Source organism: Hoplias malabaricus, chromosome 13 (assembly GCF_029633855.1).
Source record: "Hoplias malabaricus isolate fHopMal1 chromosome 13, fHopMal1.hap1, whole genome shotgun sequence".
In the NCBI taxonomy this organism is placed as follows: Eukaryota; Metazoa; Chordata; class Actinopteri; order Characiformes; family Erythrinidae; genus Hoplias; species Hoplias malabaricus.
In genome coordinates, this window is record NC_089812.1 from 38,825,360 (window position 1) to 38,846,635 (window position 21,276).

Here is a 21,276-nt window from a genome sequence, read left to right on the forward strand (position 1 = left end):
AACACGCCACACTCCTCACAGACAGTCACCCGGAGGAAACCCACGCAGACAAAGGGAGAACACACCACACTCCTCACAGACAGTCACCCGGAGGAAACCCACGCAGACACAGGGAGAACACACCACACTCCTCACAGACAGTCACCTGGAGGAAACCCACAGAGACACAGGGAGAACACACCACACTCCTCACAGACAGTCACCCGGAGGAAACCCACGCAGACAAAGGGAGAACACACCACACTCCTCACAGACAGTCACCCGGAGGAAACCCACACAGACACAGGGAGAACACACCACACTCCTCACAGACAGTCACCCGGAGGAAACCCACGCAGACACAGGGAGAACACACCACACTCCTCACAGACAGTCACCCGGAGGAAACCCACGCAGACACAGGGAGAACACACCAGACTCCTCACAGACAGTCACCCGGAGGAAACCCACGCAGACACAGGGAGAACACACCACACTCCTCACAGACAGTCACCCGGAGGAAACCCACGCAGACACAGGGAGAACACACCACACTCCTCACAGACAGTCACCCGGAGGAAACCCACGCAGACACAGAGAGAACACACCACACTCCTCACAGACAGTCACCCGGAGGAAACCCACGCAGACAAAGGGAGAACACACCACACTCCTCACAGACAGTCACCCGGAGGAAACCCACGCAGACAAAGGGAGAACACACCACACTCCTCACAGACAGTCACCCGGAGGAAACCCACGCAGACAAAGGGAGAACACACCACACTCCTCACAGACAGTCACCCGGAGGAAACCCACGCAGACACAGGGAGAACACACCACACTCCTCACAGACAGTCACCTGGAGGAAGCCCACACAGACACAGGGAGAACACACCACACTCCTCACAGACAGTCACCCGGAGGAAACCCACGCAGACAAAGGGAGAATACACCACACTCCTCACAGACAGTCACCCGGAGGAAACCCACGCAGACACAGGGAGAACACACCAGACTCCTCACAGACAGTCACCCGGAGGAAACCCACGCAGACACAGGGAGAACACACCACACTCCTCACAGACAGTCACCCGGAGGAAACCCACGCAGACACAGAGAGAACACACCACACTCCTCACAGACAGTCACCCGGAGGAAACCCACGCAGACACAGAGAGAACACACCACACTCCTCACAGTGAATATGGCACTTCAGTTTCTTAATTTCTTAAAGATCTATTGTTTAAACCTGCTATAATAGGTTTGTGTAGATTATTGAAGTACACTGCAGTAGCTGTGGAATCGTGTTAAACTAAACAACCTTGGACTTATTTGTTCAGCAAAGTTTATCATTCTAGACCGGCATCAACATGTCCTAGGAATATTCTCTACAAACAAGCTTGAGGTTTGACATATTAATGACATACTAAAGCATATGAGAGTGTGTTTGACCTTCTGTTCTAAAGAACTGTTTCTAAATTAATGAGAAATGTTCTAATGATTCATCAGCAGCTCCTTTTTTACCCTTTTTTTCGGGAGTATTGTTAGTGTAAATGAGACAGGTTTGTGCGGGAAGCTGGAGTAGGGAGGACAGTGTGGAAATTAGAGAAGCTGATTTAGTGGTTCCTTCGGATTCCTGCCTGAGGGGTGTCAGGGACAGGCTGACTCTTCCTTCCTCTCACACACACACACACACACCACTCATTATGGTACCAGGGTGTGTCTGGCACTCGTTGCTGTCCATCTCAAACACACACACACACAAAATAAGAGTTGGTTGGAGGTTAAGTGCTTTTCCTCAGCCGTCATCCATCCCTCCTTTCGCCCAGTTTTCTTCCCAGTGTTCAGATGTTCCCTTCAGTCAGAAACTGTAGGGGGCAGGGCTCGTAAGCAATACCTACAATTACTGTTTACATTGTTCTCATTGCTGTAAATGTAGTGTTTGAAACTTTAGCTCTGATGTGTAAAAACTGAAACACACTCACCACTGACTCATATCTGTTATTGCTTTGGACCTTTCACACACTCAAAGATAAACCTTACACATTCATATCATGATATTAAAGCAGTCTATACCTGCTTTCATTTTGGCTCTCTTCAGTCCACACATGCATTATAGTGAAGAAAGGTATTGCGTAGACGAACAAGCTTTACATTTCCCAGCCTTTTGTGTTCTTATATATATATGAACTGTAATACTTTATTATTTTTCAGTTCCCTTCAAGAGGTTTTTTCCCCAAACAAATTCACTGTAAATGGATGCATGAGCCCAGAGTTTATAACTCACCTAGTGCACTTTGTAGGGATTTGAAATGGAGGCCAAGTCTGGAAAAATTGTTAGCGTTACAAACAGGGCCCAGTCAGCTGTGTTAATTCCAACAAATAAACTCTCAGTACGTTTAAATGTTTCTCACAGTTATATCACAGCGAAAGACAAGCCCCGGTTTGATTTGGGAGCTGAATGAAGTAAATGATGTAAGTTGACGAAACATAGAAGCAAACTATAAACAGACACAAAGTCTCATTCAAAACAAACAGCAACAGCCCCAACACATTTTTCACATAAACACAACATAAAGCATCGACTTAGAAAAACTGCAACAAGTTTGGTGCTCTGCCATTTAGTGAGATTCTGTAGTTTCTAGAGAGTTTTTGCTGAAGTCTCTGTGACTAGTTGTTGATTAAATTCATTCATTCATTATCTGTAACCTTTATCCAGTTCAGGGTCGCGGTGGGTCCAGAGCCTACCTGGAATCATTGGGCGCAAGGTGGGAATACACCCTGGAGGGGGCGCCAGTCCTTCACAGGGCAACACACATATTCACTCACACCTACGGATACTTTTGAGTCGCCAATCCACCTACCAACGTTTGTTTTTGGACTGTGGGAGGAAACCGGAGCACCCGGAGGAAACCCACACAGACACAGGGAGAACACACCACATTCCTCACAGACAGTCACCCGGAGGAAACCCACGCAGACACAGGGAGAACACACCCCTCTCCTCACAGACAGTCACCCGGAGGAAATCCACGCAGACACAGGGAGAACACACCCCTCTCCTCAAAGACAGTCACCCGGAGGAAACCCACGCAGACACAGGGAGAACACACCACACTCCTCACAGACAGTCACCGGGAGGAAACCCACGCAGACACAGGGAGAACACACCACACTCCTCACAGACAGTCACCCGGAGCGGGAATCGAACCCACAACCTCCAGGCCCCACCCTTGATTAAATTCATAAATGTACAATATAAAGTGGCTTATGTTTTGCTTTAGTCTACTGATGTCATCCATGTCATTTGTGAAACAGTGGTTTAAGGGCAGTAATCAAATAAATAAATAAATAAATAATCAGATGTTGTTTAATTACTATTTAGTGATTACAGCTATATTTAATGTAAGGTGTAAAACTGGGTGGGGACTTTACTGAATACTGACCACAATCCCATTAAGCACAATGAACACAGTTTGGAGAAATTACATATAATTTATATTCCATTTTGAAATGCAGACAATTCTGTGATAACAATGTAACGTGCTAGTGTTTGGGACAGACCATTAATACAGCAGCACCTCAGCCAACAAACCTTTGACCATTAGGTTATTAAAGGATCCATATACATCAGGATTCCAATCATCGAGAACAGTCACTCAGCCAGAAAAATGAGTGTTTAGGTAATAATTCAAACGATTCGGGAGGTTGTTTGAGTGTTCACGGTTTCATGCCTTCACTGATGTATTATTAAATAACCGTGTTATAAAGGTATGCAACAGTTAAGCTTCCCAAAGTGGAAAACTGTAATGTAAATTAAATATTATTTACTTTTCTAGTGCCTTTCTAGTATTTAATTCTGAAGATGTATTTATTTAGAAAAGAATTGTTGTAGTGATGAGTCTCTCAGTGTTATTTAAACTCACCTACGACATTAGATTTAATTGTTGCCAAGCACTAAACTTTCCAGAAAAAGCCTGTTTATTTCATTTGTATGTGGTTTATAGTAAATTAATAAGTTCTGTGTTACCATTTTCTAAATGATTTACCAAATCACAGAACGCATGCCCTGCTCTAATCTATACCTCTCTATTGATAACCTGATACTCTGTTATTACTCTGCTCCAATGGCTTCCCAATAGGGGGAACACGATACACAGCTGCACGCAAACATAGTGGATCCTCTGGCCTGTTCTTCCAGTTGTAGTTTCTTTAGTAAGTAGATCTGTTTTTTTTTTTCCTCCAGTGGAGAAAACGAGTCATTAGTCAGCATTAGGAGCATTTCCCACAGCCAAAGAGAACATTAGGAACACTTCCCACGGCCGATGAGGACTGATTAAATGCCATCCTGCTCCGTTTGTTGGTGGGTGAGATTAGCCCATTGTGTGTAATGGATTTCTCTCAGGTTAATTGTATGTCTGAAGGGTTTTGTTTACACAATATGATAGTTATATTTCTGTATAGAAATTCATTACATCCTCAAAACTGAATAAAGTTGAGTGGGGGTTAGATGTCCCTTTACTCTACACTACTTTTCAGCAGCTTAGATATCAGTAGAACCTCGTCGATATACAGTTTAGCATTATTAAACATTCTAGAGTAAATTTATATGGATTGCACAGCACCGAATAATCAGTAAATCAACAGTGCTGTTTTAGTAAAAGTATTTTAACTTACTGTAAAATTACAGAAATTGTGCAAAGTAAAGTGCACTACACCGTGCTGCACACAATGACCTTCTCTTTCACAAAACAGAGCAGTGTCCAAATATTCCAGAGCATACTGTCACTGTCTGTGAGGAGTGTGGTGTGTTCTCTCTGTGTCTGCGTGGGTCTCCTCCCGGTGACTATGTGTGAGGAGTGTGGCGTGTTCTCCCTTTGTCTGCGTAGGTTTCCTCTGGGTGACTGTCTGTGAGGAATGTGGTGTGTTCTCCCTGTGTCTGCGTGGGTTTCCTCCGGGTGACTGTCTGTGAGGAGTGTGGTGTGTTCTCTCTGTGTCTGCATGGGTTTCCTCTGGGTGACTGTCTGTGAGGAGTGTGGTGTGTTCTCTCTGTGTCCGTGTGGGTGTCCTCCGGGTGCTCCGGTTTCCTCCCACAGTCCAAAAACACACGTTGGTAGGTGGAATGGCGACTCAAAAGTGTCCGTAGGTGTGAGTGTGTGAGTGAATGTGTGTGTGTGTTTGTTGCCCTGTGAAGGACTGGCGCCCCCTCCAGGGTGTATTCCCGCCTTGCGCCCAATGATTCCAGGTAGGCTCTGGACCCACCGCGACCCTGAACTGGATCAGGATTACAGATAATGAATGAATGAATGGACCAATACAAATGGGAATTAATACCTCTCTAGCCCTGACATTTTTCAGTGAAGTATATATTCAGTGTAAATGTTCAACTCTAATCTCTGCACAAAATGAGGCCTCTATTGTCCACAGGCTGGAAAAAGTCATAAATGGAATTAACATTTTATCAGCCCACACCTGAATAAAAGATCCCCATTACACTAGAATGGATGATACGATTCTTAAAATTAAGCAAGGAAAATGCATTGTGAACCCTCTGACTAACCTTAAACGAGGGCATGTGAGCAGCGTGCACTCTTCACCACACGCTCAAAACTCACCCAGTTATTCTCAGCAACTCATTGTTTATTCATAGTCCTTGCAGCAGGCAGATATCTTTTAAGCAGATACAGTTTATGGCTGTTGTCCTGGCTAAAACCACTTTGTTGCCTCTCTCTGGCCTCGTCAGCAGATGCCTTTTCAGTTTCAGAGGTGAAAAGGTCAGAGCCAAGTACAGTATCCTGCTTAAAGATGCATAGGGTATAGATTCCATTATTTTTACACATATAAAGTAACTTTAATGGTGTATTATTAATGATAAATGCATTGACTTATTCATGACATTCTTGATTTCACCAAAAAAAAAACCCTTGGACTGTGATACAGGGGTTAGAGTTTTAACACTTTGTGCCTTTTATGACTGTCTTCTGTTTTTCTGTGTGTGTGTTTGTGTGTTATTTCAGGCCAGTGTGTGTGACTCTGGTGTTCAGCAATAAAGGGCAGAGGTACCTGAGAGTGGGCCTGGCTGTTCCTCTGTTTGGTTCCCTGGCTTGCCTTCGCAGGATGGTAGCAGACGAGGGCAAGCTTTCACCTGACCAGGTGATCATTCACACCATACATAATACACAAGGAAAGGTCATGTGTTTTGCTGATGTTCCAAGTAAAAGAAAACACTATACTGTGTATAGAATTCTATGATTTTGTGTTAATCCAGTGAATAAATATACAATAGGCACCACTGAGTTCTCTTTAGACTGTTTGTACATTTTCATTTATTATGTTATTTGATGGGCTACCACAAACGTTTGCATACAACTGAATCTACAGGGTGGGCCATTTATATGGATACACCTTAATAAAGTGGGAATGGTTGGTGATATTAACTTCCTGTTTGTGGCACATTAGTATATGGGAGGGGGGAAACTTTTCAAGATGGGTGGTGACCATGGTGACCATTTTGAAGTCAACCATTTTGGATCCAACTTTTGTTTTTTCAATGGGAAGTGGGTCATGTGACACATCAAATTTATTGGGAGTTTCACAAGAAAAACTACGGATACTGGAAGCCTGTGCTAGCATTTCTCCTGTGGTGTTGCTATCAGTGTGTGAAGAGTGGGAGAAGAGGGTTGCATTGACAATCAACACAATGGGCAGCACTTTGAACACATTTTATAAGTGGTCAGAAACTTGTAAATAACTCGTGAAAGAATAGAATAAAGTTACATTAAAAACATACCTTGTGAAATCCCCAATAAGTTTGATGTGTCACATGACCCTCTTTCCATTGAAAAAACAAAAGTTGGATCCAAAATGGCTGACATCAAAATGGCCGCCACGGTCACCACCCATCTTGAAAAGTTTCCCCCCTCCCATATACTAATGTACCACAAACAGGAAGTTAATATCAACAACCATTCCCATTTTATTAAGGTGTATCCATATAAATGGCCCACCCTGTACATATACTTGGTCAGTCAAAACCTTAAAATGACCATTGTCCAGATTATCAGCTACACTGACCATACTGAAGCATTTTGTAGTTCTGCATTGTCAGCCGCCTTTAACCCTGTTCTTCAGTGGTCAGGATCCCCAAACGACCACCACAGGACAGGTATAATTTGGTTGGTGGATCATTCTCAACACTGGAGTGATATTATTACTAATATTCTGGTGGTGATAGTAGACCAGAGTCAGCAGTAGCAGTCCACCGAGGAAAAACAGCCGACCAACATTGTCCTGTGAGCTGCAATGTCTGAGACAATGGTTTGAAAAAAATATATAGAACATGGGACACCAAACAAACGTGAGTCCAGTGGATGACCAAACCTGCACCCAGCAGGAATTATTACACGTCTGAGGGACAGGAATCTGAGAAATGTAAATAGACGCAAACTAATGAACTCTGCAAATAAAACAAAGAAAATGCAGGTGTTTTTTTTGTTTTTTTTTTTGTTTTTTTTAGAAAAGTGGACTAGCCACCCCAGGTCCCTGACCTTATCATCGTTGAAAAAAAGGCAACCAACATCTAAAGGTCTTTTCACAGAGTGAGATTCTTATGGACGAAAAACACACACATTACGTTTTGAAAACAAACAGATGGTGTCTTTCACACCAGGTCTGACAGACGAACTGAGACGCTGCGGCGGTTTTATTTCCTGCGTTTTATGGATGTGTTAAGATACAGACGAACCAATCAGAGCGCTGTTGTCATGGTTGTAGACCAAACAAATGAGCGGGAAGATGGCAACTGAAGAGCTCGTCTTGTTCGTAGCAAAAAAACAATCAACGGGCTGCTGACTAAAATGCGACGGTTAAAGTGAATAGAATTCTTTTTAATGACAGGAGAAACACACAACCTCCCCCAGTGACCTTTGGAAACAGTGCTGAACCCCCGTGTTGTTGTGTAGAGGCAAACAATCGGACTCGGTGTGAAGGTTCCACTCTGTTAAAGAACGCCTCTGTATTTTTGTGTGAATAAATGGTGCTAGGTGTGAATAGGCCTTAACACAGAATATTTGTAAGGAGCTCTCTCAAAATAGCGCAGGGTGAAATGGAAATAAATGAATAACCTGTACTTAATACCCGTTTTGGCTGTAAATTAAAGGAAGGTTAGTCTCCGGGTTTTTCACAGTCCTGTAGTACAGCTGAGGCCAGACACTGGAAGAAGATAAGGTATTATTGCGTGTGACTGGCACTGCTCAGCTCTGAGCTCTGAAGTAAGGTAGGTTCTCCACAGCATGCCGCTGATATTCACACACAAGGTGTGACACAGTGGACGCTAATGGGATTCTGAGAATGTGAGAAGGAGATGCAGGGGCAAAGAGGGCATGTGTATAGGAAGAGATTGCGGAAAATGCAGAGCTGCCCTGGAATAGCGTGAATTGGACGAGGAATAATGTGGCATTACGTTCTCTCTCTTCGGCAGTCTCCCGGTCTCACTGTGTTTATTCCTCTCCAACTGTGGCTTATTGAGGAGGTAAATCATTTTAGTTTGGAGTTCACTTCAGTGCAGTAGCCCTCACTGCTGCAGCTCTGTGTGACCAAGGAAACAATGCGGAGACCGATGAGGAATGTAGTGATTATTGATGGCGCTATTGGAATAGCTCAGTAAAATGAACATTAGATTTAGGAGCTCTATAAAAGTTTTAACATCTTAATGTGACGTATTAACACATGCTTAAAAATATTCACCAACACTATTCATCACTAACAATGCAAATACAATATGGTGCTCAGCGAGGACAGTGTAAATACCCCCCGAACCCGGCTGTGTAGCATCAAAACACCTAAAACATTTGGGATGAATTAGCATGGCATTTGTAGCACCTAACGTCGCTGATGTACTTGCCATCAAATCCTCACAGAGATGGCCTAGCATCTACTTGGAAGAGTTGAAGCTGTTACAGCAGCACGTCGGACAATCTTTATTTGTTAATTTCCCTATTTTGTAATTTACAAAATGAAATTATACAGATCCAAAAGGAGCAGTGACACACATCTCTTCTGAATTTCGAGAGAAATCAAGAGTAAAGACTTCACTGGTATTTCTCTTTTTCTACTCTTTCTGTTCCTCTGCAGGTGATTTTCACTGAAATTTACTCGACTGGCTTCCAGCGCTCTTTCTTTGATGAGGACGACTTGACCAGCATTGCAGAGAGTGACATCATATATGCCTTTCAAGCCCCGCCCCTTTATATCAGGGGAGGGTCTACTCGAATATCAGGTAACTGTAAAAACATTGTGTTCTACCACAACACACTCTTTCTGAATGTTCCTGCACCTGAACTGGTTTTGAACCCCGTTTCCAGAAAAGTTGCAGGATGCGGTGTGTAATGTAAATGAAAACAGAATGTAATAATGATGTGCGAATTATTTAAACCGTATATTTAATAGAAAAAAAGTGCTAGGACCATGTTTTGAGCACTTAGATTCAAGACAGGGCAACAATATTTATATAAAATAGTGGAGAGCAGCATTGTAACCTCTGGATGGTTGATAGGACCAACTCTTCGAGAGAAGCTTCTTTAAGTATTAACATTTGACCTGCACTGAATGGAGCTGCACTGACAGCAGCTGGAATCTTATTCCGGGATCGGGACTGTCTTCCCCCTCCACCACTGATGGATCTGTAAATGTAAATATCTATTGATGGGATCCGAAGCTGACGCGAGACTAATGTTGGCTGTTCGTCCGCTGCATTTAATTTCAATCTAAAAGTAGTGAGGTGTGTTGTAGATGTATTATTCCTCCTCCATGTCGCAGTGACCTGGTGAACATTAATATGATGGTAACATGGTCTCTGGACTCTGATCAATGCTGTGAGCCCTTAGCTCTTACGAATACAAGTACGACTGCAGACACAGAGTTGTTCTTGCACCTGACTTACGTCTTCCTCCGCTGTGGTTTTCTCTCCCATTACATTTTAGCAGCTTTCTTCAGGTTTTGTGTCTTCAATTGGTTTTAAATTAGTTATTTGTTCGGGCGGCACGGTGGTGCAGCAGGTAGGTGTCGCAGTCACACAGCTCCATGGACCTGGAGGTTGTGGGTTCAATTCCCGCTCCGGGTGACTGTCTGTGAGGAGTGTGGTGTGTTCTCCCTGTGTCTGTGTGGGTTTCCTCCGGGTGACTGTCTGTGAGGAGTGTGGTGTGTTCTCCCTGTGTCTGTGTGGGTTTCCTCCGGGTGACTGTCTGTGAGGAGTGTGGTGTGTTCTCCCTGTGTCTGTGTGGGTTTCCTCCGGGTGACTGTCTGTGAGGAGTGTGGTGTGTTCTCCCCGTGTCTGCGTGGGTTTCCTCCAGGTGACTGTCTGTGAGGAGTGTGGTGTGTTCTCTCTGTGTCCACGTGGGTTTCCTCCGGGTGACTGTCTGTGAGGAGTGTGGTGTGTTCTCCCTGTGTCTGTGTGGGTTTCCTCCAGGTGACTGTCTGTGAGGAGTGTGGTGTGTTCTCCCTGTGTCTGTGTGGGTTTCCTCCGGGTGACTGTCTGTGAGGAGTGTGGTGTGTTCTCCCTGTGTCTGTGTGGGTTTCCTCCAGGTGACTGTCTGTGAGGAGTGTGGTGTGTTCTCTCTGTGTCTGTGTGGGTTTCCTCCGGGTGACTGTCTGTGAGGAGTGTGGTGTGTTCTCCCCGTGTCTGCGTGGGTTTCCTCCAGGTGACTGTCTGTGAGGAGTGTGGTGTGTTCTCTCTGTGTCCACGTGGGTTTCCTCCGGGTGACTGTCTGAGAGGAGTGTGGTGTGTTCTCCCTGTGTCTGCGTGGGTTTCCTCCGGGTGACTGTCTGTGAGGAGTGTGGTGTGTTCTCTCTGTGTCTACGTGGGTGTGCTCCGGTTTCCTCCCATGCTCCAAAAACACACGTTGGTAGGTGGATTGGTGACTTAAACGTGTCTGTAGGTGTTAGTGAATGTGTGAGTGTGTGTGTGTTGCCCTGTGAAGGACTGGCGCCCCCTCCAGGGTGTATTCCCGCCTTGCGCCCAATGATTCCAGGTAGGCTCTGGACCCACCGCGACCCTGAACTGGATAAGGGTCACAGAAAAAGGAATGAATTTAAGGAAGGTTTGTAAACAAAACAATAAATATTAAAAAACTTAATATTATTTTTATTTCAGATATATACTGTGTGTGCAAATGAAACATTTCCAGCACCTTGAACATCTCCAGGTCCAAGATGCTACAAAAAAATAACTCGCACAAGAATAGTGTGAGTGCATGAGTTCAAACATCTGCAATAGCGCAAGACAAGTAGGAAAAACGCAAGACGTGCAACAATGCAAGCCAAGGAACAATAACGCAAGACAATAGCAAAATACAGGAGGTCCTCGTGTTACGTCAGTCCTGAGTTACGATGTTTCGTGGATACGACACATCTCCCATTTACTGTATAAAGCCTTGTTTCAACGCAAGTGGTTTTGCGTTGTAAACGTCGTAACGTGAACTTCGTGTTTGGTGTGCGCGGCGCGGCGGAAGAATACACGGTTACGCCGCTCGGGACCGAGGAGGATAGGCGTTAGGATAGGATAAGTGCTTACAGTATGTTATTTACGTACAGTATGTTCCGACTTACACCGAAAATTGGTTTACGACGCGACGTAGGAACGGATCAACGTCGTAAGTCGAGGACCCCCTGTACTAAATATCAGGGAAGGGAGAACGTGGAATTGACCAGTCATAGGACACATTATGGGTGATGTAAGTCAGATAAAGTGCAGTGTGCTATAACGACATTGTTGAAGGGGAACACAGATCGCAAACATTGTACACTAAATTGTGTGTGTATACGGTAATGGCACAGTAATTGTAGCTGATTCAGTGTCAGTATTCTGTTTTTCTCCGCACACTGATGGTGCCCTTTCTCTGATTTCAGTTTGTTTGGGGTGTAATAAGGGACCTTTTCCATATTAAAAGCCTTGCTGTCTCCAAGCAGCTGCTGCCCTCTGTGTGAAGTCAGTGAGGATTTAGCTGATGTTTTTTTGACCAGTGCATTTTGGGGCAAGGATGCGGGACACCTCTACAAGGAACAGAGGTGTTTAATTAAGAATCTGGCAGCTTTTGGCAGACCCTTACACTGTTGGTCTCACTCACACATGCTGAGCACTGCAGAGTTCTCACTCAGCTGTTGGGGAATTAAAGTGAAAATCAGGTTTTGGGTCACTCAGTGTGGGTGAAAGTAATGGCGAGATACTGAATGAGGATGAGTCTGCATACTGTCCAGTGCTATATCTTCATTAAAGCTGCGATCAAAGATGATGTGTAGTACAGAATATCAAGACTTACTGTACTAGTGCAATGTGGAAATCCCTCCAATACAGAGGTTAGATTTCTATGTTTATGACTGGACTCCTCAGATATAAAGCACACTGTTAAAACTGGAGCAGGTAAATTGTCATAAAAAAACATTTGTTATATTCCTTGAAATACTCTTTGTATCTTAATGGCAGTAATCAGTAAATCAAATACAGAAATAGTGTTTGTTTTCTTTATAGGCCGTGTTTCAGGGGAGTGGTTTGTGGTTTGTACAAAATCAAAACTATATTTAAAATCAGGAATTTCATGATGTTTTTAAATCCATAATTTTCTTAGCAATATTATTAACCACTGAAGTTGTTTTTTCATTCTATATTGGCATCATGGCCATATTAGGAACATGGCAAACAAACCAGTGAATCAGAATTATTCATTCATTCATTCATTATCTGTAACCCTTATCCAGTTCAGGGTCGCGGTGGGTCCAGAGCCTACCTGGAATCATTGGGCGGAAGGCAGTAACACACCCTGGAGGGGGCGCCAGTCCTTCACAGGGCGACACACACAGACACATTCAATCACACCAACGGACACTTTTGAGTCGCCAATCCACCTACCGTGTGTTTTTGGATCGTGGGAGGAAACCGGAGCACCTGGAGGAAACCCACGCAGACACAGGGAGAACACACCACACTCCTCACAGACAGTCACCCGGAGTGGGAATAGAGCCCACAACCTCCAGGACCCTGGAGCTTTATGACTGCGCCACACACCGTGCCGCCCCTGAATCAGAATTTGAATCACTTTATTGGCACTGTGCTTGCACACAGAGGAATCTTTTCTCCACATTTAACCCAGCCTGGGCAGTGAAACACACACACACACACAGAGTGAGGACAAATGCCCAATGTGGTGGGCAGCCCTAGCCATGGCACTCAGGGAGCAGTTGGGGTTTAGGTGCCTTCACTTCAGTCATGACCTGTCGGCTCTCAGGATAGAACCAGCAACCCTCTGGTTACACGCCCAGTTCCCTAACCACCAGGCCATGGCTGACCACACAACTTCAATACTCTATAGGCAGCAGCATCACGATGTCTCTGCCCTGCTACCTCCTTGTCCATTCTATTTATTATTATTAGTCCTTAACTTTTGTATCATTGCTTCACAGGGCTTTCTACACTAGTCATGTTTTCTCTGGTGATTAAGTGTGATATTGGTCAGTCTTGCACTTGGATAGCTGCTGTGCTCTAGTTTTTTTATTCAGTATCATGATAATATTATAAACTGTAATAAGTTTTATAGCAACAAATCTCAACTGAATAATTCCAGGGATTTGTCGGGTAGCTGTACACATTTATTTTTAGAGAAACAAATGTTGACTTTATTGCTTTGTTGCTTCCATATTTCTACACGCCTTTGACTTGCTTATGTCCTCACAGTAGTGAGGGGTGGAAAAAAAATAGTTCTGTCCAAACAATGCCGTTATCCAATTTAAAAGCTACTGGTACATCAACATATTTTTCAGCTGCATGATTTCCTTGTTCTCACACTGTGGTGTGTTCTCCCTGTGCCTGCGTGGGTTTCCTCTGGGTGACTGTCTGTGAGGAGTGTGGTGTGTTCTCTCTGTGTCTGTGTGGGTTTCCTCCGGGTGACTGTCTGTGAGGAGTGTGGTGTGTTCTCTCTGTGTCTGCGTGGGTTTCCTCCGGGTGACTGTCTGTGAGGAGTGTGGTGTTTTCTTTCTGTGTCTGCGTGAGTTTCCTCCGGGTGACTGTCTGTGAGGAGTGTGGTGTATTCTCCCTGTGTCTGCGTGGGTTTCCTCTGGGTGACTGTCTGTGAGGAGTGTGGTGTGTTCTCCCTGTGTCTGTGTGGGTTTCCTCCGGGTGACTGTCTGTGAGGAGTGTGGTGTGTTCTCCCTGTGTCTGTGTGGGTTTCCTCCGGGTGCTCTGGTCTCCTCCCACAGTCCAAAAACACACGTTGGTATGTGGATTGGTGACTCAAAAGTGTCCGTAGGTGTGAGGGTGTGAGCGTTGCCCTGTGAAGGACTGGCGCCCCCTCCAGGCTTTGGACCCACCGTGACCCTGAACTGGATAAGCGGTTACAGATAATGAATGAATATACTCGCTAACCCATCATAATTCAATACTTCAGCAGAAAAACAAAGCAACCTAATAAAATGGCAGAGGTTCTGGAGTGGAATGCTATTTCTTCTTTAAGTAATTCTAATGACAGGGAGGTGGATGGCATCTGATGGGGCCAGGGGCAGAATATCCACAAAACGAGCCTTAGGTTAAAAATGTTTGAGGATTGCTGTTCCAGCTCTTTCACTAACATCTGATCTTCTCTCCTGTCTCAGGGTACCACCACAGCCTCCCCTCCTCACCATACTCCTCCTCTGGGCCAGAGGCTCAACGACTAGCTGCATCTGGAGCACTGTCATCTGAGTTCCTCAACCAGGGAGCAGGCCCAGTGAAGATACTGCTGCTGGTGTGTAATGCAGCTGGAGCAGGTCAGCAGGCGATGAGGTGAGAAATCTAGAGAGGATTGACGAGGCCTGTGCATTTCATACATGCCAAAACTGATATAAACTGGGTACAGACAGTGCTACACAGCTCATTTTTAGTTTTACAGCTCACTAGGATGTGCCCACCTTGTTTTTCCAATGGCTGTATGCATTTCGAGTGAGTAGCCGTGTAGCCACAGGCAGTTTTCTTGGCTTCCTTGCTCTTTTTACCATGATTCTGTCTTGGTGTCTCACACCTACCTCCTCAAGATTTACCTCCTGACTATTGCTCATCACTGTTCCACCTACTCGCTCCTACACATTGTCTGTGATAGGAAAAATGTAGTATGCACTTGTGATTAACTATTCATATGTGTTTTTTTTATTAGGCTCTATATATTCAGTGACATAGTTATGAAGCAGATTCAGCAGCTGTGGGGGAAGTCTTCTTACACTTTTCTTTGTGGATGATTGCTTTAAGAAAAGCCTGGAACATCTCACTGTGGACAATCAGTGACGAGTTGTTGTTAGTTATTGTGAAATATATTTAAAGTCCCATGTGAATTGTTCTGCAAGTCAGTTCAACATTTACTAAGGTTTATAGTACAACATTATATTGGCCGGACCCTGCATACAGTCACTGTCCTATGAAAAACGTGCATCTCCATTTAGTAATTTTATAGATGAAAAAAATCTCTTTAAAGTCTAAGCAGCAGCTCTATGAACGTGTCAAACAGATAAATACAGTGGAGTTTGAGTTCCTAACTTGTGTTTATTGAGAGTCAGAAAACATGTTATTTCTTACTAATTGAAGGAATAAGGTTTAAAAGACCGTTGGTCCCCCCCAGCGGTGTTGGGAAACTCTAGTAGGCGTCTTGCCTGTGACGTAGATGGTGGACAACAACTCTAGAAGCTGCACTTAATTTAATGCAAAATGACGAAAAGGTGTGTTGTTTTTGGCTGCAATCATTCAATGTACAGTGGGACATCTGTGAACAAATGGCCCAAAGATCCCAAAACATCCAGAAAATGGACTACATTTGTCCACTTTAAACGGGCACTTTGGAAAGGACCCTCCGCTCACTCCGTTATCTGTAGCTCATTTCACTGGCGCTTTTCCAACAATATGGGCATGTAAGGACACCAACGAAAGGTGTTCAAGAGCCTCTGTAACATGGAGGTAAACAGGGTAAGGACACTCACTTCGCCTGTTTTAGTTGGTGTTAGTTAACGTTAGCTTGACTCGCTAAACTCGGTGGCTCAGATTATACTCGGCTACGTAGCTGCATTACGGAGGTTTATAGTGTCGGATGAATTCGAGTTCGACTTCGATCACATTTATAAGAATAACGGTACCTCTACATTTGAGTTTAGCTTATTGCTAGGCTATTGTCATGAATAATGTTGGTTATTTAGCTAGATACTGTCATAACAGTCAGTCATAACGGTGTTTTACCGCGGCGTTGTTCAGCTGTTGTCCACCAGTGACGTCACGGCTGCATTCAAGAATTTCCGTAGAGAGCTCAGGTTTTTCCATCAATTTAATAAAATTGTCAGTTTTAAAGTAAATTAAGCTGCTATTTTCATTTTAATTCATACTTATATCTGTCAGTAACTACAATAATGTGGAATATTCATGGAGGTCCATTAAGTGCTGCTTAGCCTTTAACTTTCAATGGAAGTGAAAAGATTTTGTTATTTATTAATATTAGGTCTTTTTGGTCCATTTCTATTGGTCCATTGATTATGACATTCTCACATAAATGTGAAGGACAGCTGCTATGTTCAAATGATGTAGTAAACTAAAAATCAATGTTTTTCATTGGACAATGATGATATACCGAATCCCCCCGAGGGCCGCTTCCACTCAGTAAAACAGTTCTGGTTCTCACAGCTATGGATGCATATTTTTGACTGATGGAAGACGCTGCTAACTGGCTTTTTCAGGGTTTCTGTCCTTCACTAGAACCACTTTCAAAGCCGACGGTTTCTAGTTCCCCATCTTGTTCTGTTTCAATCAAGAGACCTTTGATAACAAGTGTGACTGATAAGTGATCGTCCTGATTTTCAAACCTTTCTGGATTAATCAGTTAATTGATTAGTCATGCACATCCCATTGTACCGTCATAAAAAATAATGTACCTCACAGGAAAAACTTTTTTACCACTTCCATTTTGGTGTTACTCTACTGAGAATGGTGCACCACTCAAAATATCTAGTCTGCTGCAGACATACAGTGGTGCATTTCAGAGCTGTTGTGCTTATGAACAGATGTAAGAGTGCCTGATCAATTAGTCGATCAGTGTAGCTGCAGTAAGTATAATCAATAAACTGCCACTCTGTTTATATCTGTAGTCTTGTACTGATGTGTGATAAATCCCCAGCACTAGGCTAAAGTCAACAATTCAGAAACAAAGTCATGTATTGTCAGAGATTCACTGATGCAACAAAAGTCCCCAGCCTTAGGCAAAAATCCTGAATTTGGATCAGCAGACTTTCACCTCAGTTCCGACTCCAGCTTTCAATAGTTTTCCACAGACATTTGACACAGCAGAGTGATCCATCAGATAGACCTCCGTCAGTGGCAGTCACCCAGAGATCAAGAGAGTCCCCTGTGAGTTCCTCCTACGCCTGCCATCAACAGAAAACGAGACAGAAAGAGAGAGAGTGTGTGGAAAAAGACAAGAATTCTTATGCAGATCAATCGGATGGTGAAGATGTGTGGGAAACGTTGGTTTGTGGAGGAAGTTAAACGTTCTCTGGCCTTTTCTCACAGGTCCACCACCATTCTGTTTTTGTCAAAATGAACAAAAATAAGTAGTTTCCCAAAAAAATGCACTTAATCATTTTTCTATTATTGAATAATAATGGATCGCTGTTTATTCAAGACATTTAAACGGTTTTGCCAAATGTTTACTGGCATATTTTTAGCATAGTGCAAGCTTATGTTACAAAAGGATGTGACAATGTAGATAATGCGATGAAGCCGTATGGGGAACAGAACCGTTTGTATGAGCAGCCCTTTCAAATCTACATTAACGTGTTCATTTTGTAGACGTTTGAAGACACTGGCACTACAGCGATTCCTCGTTTTTACCTCGGGGATGCGTTCCGGGACCACACGCCAAAAACAAATTTCCACGAAGTAGAGGAAAGCTATTTTTTGTTATGAATTTAACGAGTATTTGGACTTTTAAACCCCTCCCTGTTACTGTTAACAACCCACTCTTTGCATTAAACAGTCTTCTGTAATGTTTTTCAGCTGGAACTACATGTGATATTCTAGTTTCTTTAATAGAGTCATTCCTAAGCTGTGATTTAGCGTCAGTAAATTTCACTCGGATGTGGACATGAACAGCACACGTACTGTACGTAAAAAATACAGTGGAACCTCTACTAACGAACTTCCCAAGATACGAACCGGGCATTTGAATATTTTTTGCCTCCACCAACGAACCACGACTCTAGAACCGAACCCAAGCCTCCTCCGAGCCGGAGCTGGAAATGTCCACTGACCCCAATAGGCGAATCTCCCAGCGCCCCCCAGACTTGAGTGAGCTTTTAAGATTAGCACATTGTAGCTTTAGCAATTTAGCAGTAGTGTAAACAGCAGACATCGAAATTCGTGCTAAGTTAAGCCGTATCTACGCTTCGTCTCCCCACATTCACCGCCTACTCTCCGTTATTCCACCCACCCCCCACCCCCCGTCATACAGCCAGTGCCTGTGTTACTCCTCCAGCCAGTCGTCACGTCTTCAATGTAGCGATGTGTAACCACTTACAACTTTATTATTTCTTTTTTATTACTGTTTCCACTGTATTTCTCTTTTATTTTTAGTGACGCTACATGTATTTTTTTACTAATTTGAGAGTGTTGTAAACATATATCAGTGCAAAAAGGGTGACTTTCGGGGCGGGGGCTGGAACGCATTAATTGCTTTTCCATTATTTTAAATGGGGAAAATTGACTCGAGAAACTAACTTTTCCACTTACGAACCGGGTCACGGAACGGATCAAGTTCGTAAGTAGAGGTTCCACTGTATTTGTAAATGATATATTGTGTTACCTACAGGCCTAGTCTAATACATGTAAATAATAAAAAAAATACTTTTGGCTATTCATCTTTCACGTTTAAGCCCCCCTGAAAAAACCCACGACGTAGCGAATCCGTGAAAGATGAACCGCGAAGTAGCGAGGGATTACTGTAATGCCAATGTGAGGAACATGTCTTGAACATAGACCAGTTCTCCTTCTGTAGGTTTATAAATGTATAGATTATGATAAGATTTCCTTACCCCGGGTTCCTCTCAAAACCCATCTATGCATGGACATATCTGACATAAGATAACTATAAAACAGCACCATGACTGTTCCAAAACGTGCATTTTAGAAGACATTAAAAGCCAGGAATAACTACAGACCATGAATCTCTCTCAGTGTGAGCCGACAGACTCATTTGGACCCACTCTGGGTTATTTGCTTCTTTATGAAGCCCCTGGGAGTCGGATGGCCATTTTTCATTTTTAGTGATATCATCGTTAGGCTCCCGCTCTTCGGAACCTGGTACAAACAAATCAAAATTACAGAGTTGATGCAGAATCATATTCGTAAGCAATGAGTCCAGACAGCACTGGCTGGAACAAGTAACCGTTATTAGGTTTTATGATGTGATCTTCTCTTCGTTTTACCACCCCCCGTTCCATTTTTCTTTTTTTATTTCTTTGTTTGTAATGTGTTTTACCCAATCCCCCACCCCTTCTCTTATTCCCCCTTAATACACTTGGAGGAGAAGATGCTGACTAGTATGGCACTGATTGATGGGTGTAGAACAGGACCATCCTCTTAAACACCTGACCTTGAATCACTGGGGACTGAACCAGCCATGAACTGTTAGGAGTCTTAATTAAGGACATATTTTGGTGCAGGGTGCCTACACGGGCAGGGAATGAACCCTTCTCTTCTGCATCGCTGTCTGAGCTCACACAGCGGGAGAACACATCAGAATGGGCTTTCTTTCAGAAGCAGCTGTGAGGGAGGGTGTTAAAGGAAAGAGTCAGAGGACTCTGTGGTTGGATTTGGTTAACGACAGCAGGAAGTCGCATGAAATTACAGCATTGAAGGCCCGGCTTTCTTCTCCCTCCCCTCCAGACACCATTATTACCCCTCCTCCTGGAGCCACTTTCACACATTCTCACCTTTTCTGAACCTAAATCAGAAAACTTTAACAGCCCGCTAATGACTCAGCGCTCACAAGGGCAGCAGATCATGACTCGGCTTTTTCACTGCCAACCTCCAGAAGCTGAAATACACAATATCTCCTGTACGTTCGCTGGTAAACGTTATGCTGTTTAAAGAAAATTGAATTGCTTTTTTTACAATTCAATTTCTGATCTAAATGAAACACTAAAGATCATTTCTTCTCAGAGGTTTTGAAGGTGACCCATGCGTCTAAAGATGGGTGACAGTCGAAAGCATCCTACTGCACCCTCTTTTGAGTCACTGGCACCGGAACGGAAATCAGTTCAATAGTTTCTTCTTTAGTTGTTTTTCGACCTTTTGTTTGACATCTCAGGAATAACTCCTTGAATGTTTTAAAATAAGAAAGGTCCAGACGTAGCGCTGAAGATACTGTGAGACAGAGAAACAGTGTTGGGTTTCCATTTCCTGAGGTGCTGTTTCCCTTTAGATTCCAGATGTTTCTGCAGTTGTGACAAAGAAAGAGAGGTAGTATAAATAATGGTTTGTTAATTAACGACAGGAAAGGAAAAGAAAATCTATGGCAAGAGAGACAGGTGTCAGAAAGGAAAGTGTGGAGGGGCAGAAATAAAATGAAAAGAGACAGAAAAGAGGAGGAGGAGGAGTAAAGTAAAAAAAGCAAATAATTAAAGTAGAAGAGGAATATTAAAAAGATTGAAAGGGAGTAAATATTAAGAGAAAGAAGAGGAGAGAGCATGGCCGTAGAGAAAAAGGCTTGTGCAGTGATGGGGTGGAAGGGAAAGCCTGGATTTTACCTGGAGGCAAAGTCAGAATCAAACAGAGCAGAGGAACATCAAAGTGTTTAGAAGCTGAATCCAGCTTCAGCAGCTGAGAGTGTGAGCCATCAGACTCGTCAAACCCCTGTATAACGACCTGGTTACCATCTCTCCACATGGCTGGGTTTAACTCTGTTGTGTGGAGGACTGGAGCAGCAGGTTTGAACGATGTGCTCCAGGAGGGGCGGTGAGGCACTGATTGCTGGGACAGCGTTGATATAAACTGAGCAGCTTCAGCTCTAATTCCTTCAGTGTTAATCTGCTCTAATGCATCTGGAGGAATGACGGAGTTGCCCTGAGTGGACCCTGTCATGTCCAGAGCCTGGAGATGTATATGTCCTTGTCCTTTTTTCTCCTCTTAGGCGTCCTATCCTCCAAAAGTTACAAAGTGCAGTTTCTTCAGTGCTGAGTATCAGTGTCTCTGTTCTCCTTATAACTGGTCAGTGGAGCATTACGGTGACTCTAATGCTGTAATTT

At 43.7% G+C, this 21,276-nt stretch overlaps 1 protein-coding gene and 1 long non-coding RNA gene across 2 annotated transcripts in view; one reads left to right on the top strand and one right to left on the bottom strand.

Annotated features, from left to right (window-relative positions):
- usp43b (ubiquitin specific peptidase 43b) overlaps window positions 1–21,276 on the top strand; it is a 175,403-nt gene that overhangs the window by 92,988 nt on the left and 61,139 nt on the right. The window contains exons 5-7 of the mRNA XM_066641551.1: window positions 6,000–6,135; window positions 9,115–9,259; window positions 14,620–14,788. Of these exons, the coding sequence (XP_066497648.1) occupies window positions 6,000–6,135; window positions 9,115–9,259; window positions 14,620–14,788 (450 nt within the window). The remainder of the gene's footprint in view (window positions 1–5,999; window positions 6,136–9,114; window positions 9,260–14,619; window positions 14,789–21,276) is intronic.
- Window positions 15,167–21,276, bottom strand: part of LOC136664392 (uncharacterized) — an 88,119-nt gene continuing 82,009 nt past the window's right edge. The window contains exons 4-5 of the long non-coding RNA XR_010795137.1: window positions 17,268–17,397; window positions 15,167–15,266 (exon numbers count right to left, since the gene is read on the bottom strand). This is a non-coding gene — a long non-coding RNA (uncharacterized lncRNA). The remainder of the gene's footprint in view (window positions 15,267–17,267; window positions 17,398–21,276) is intronic.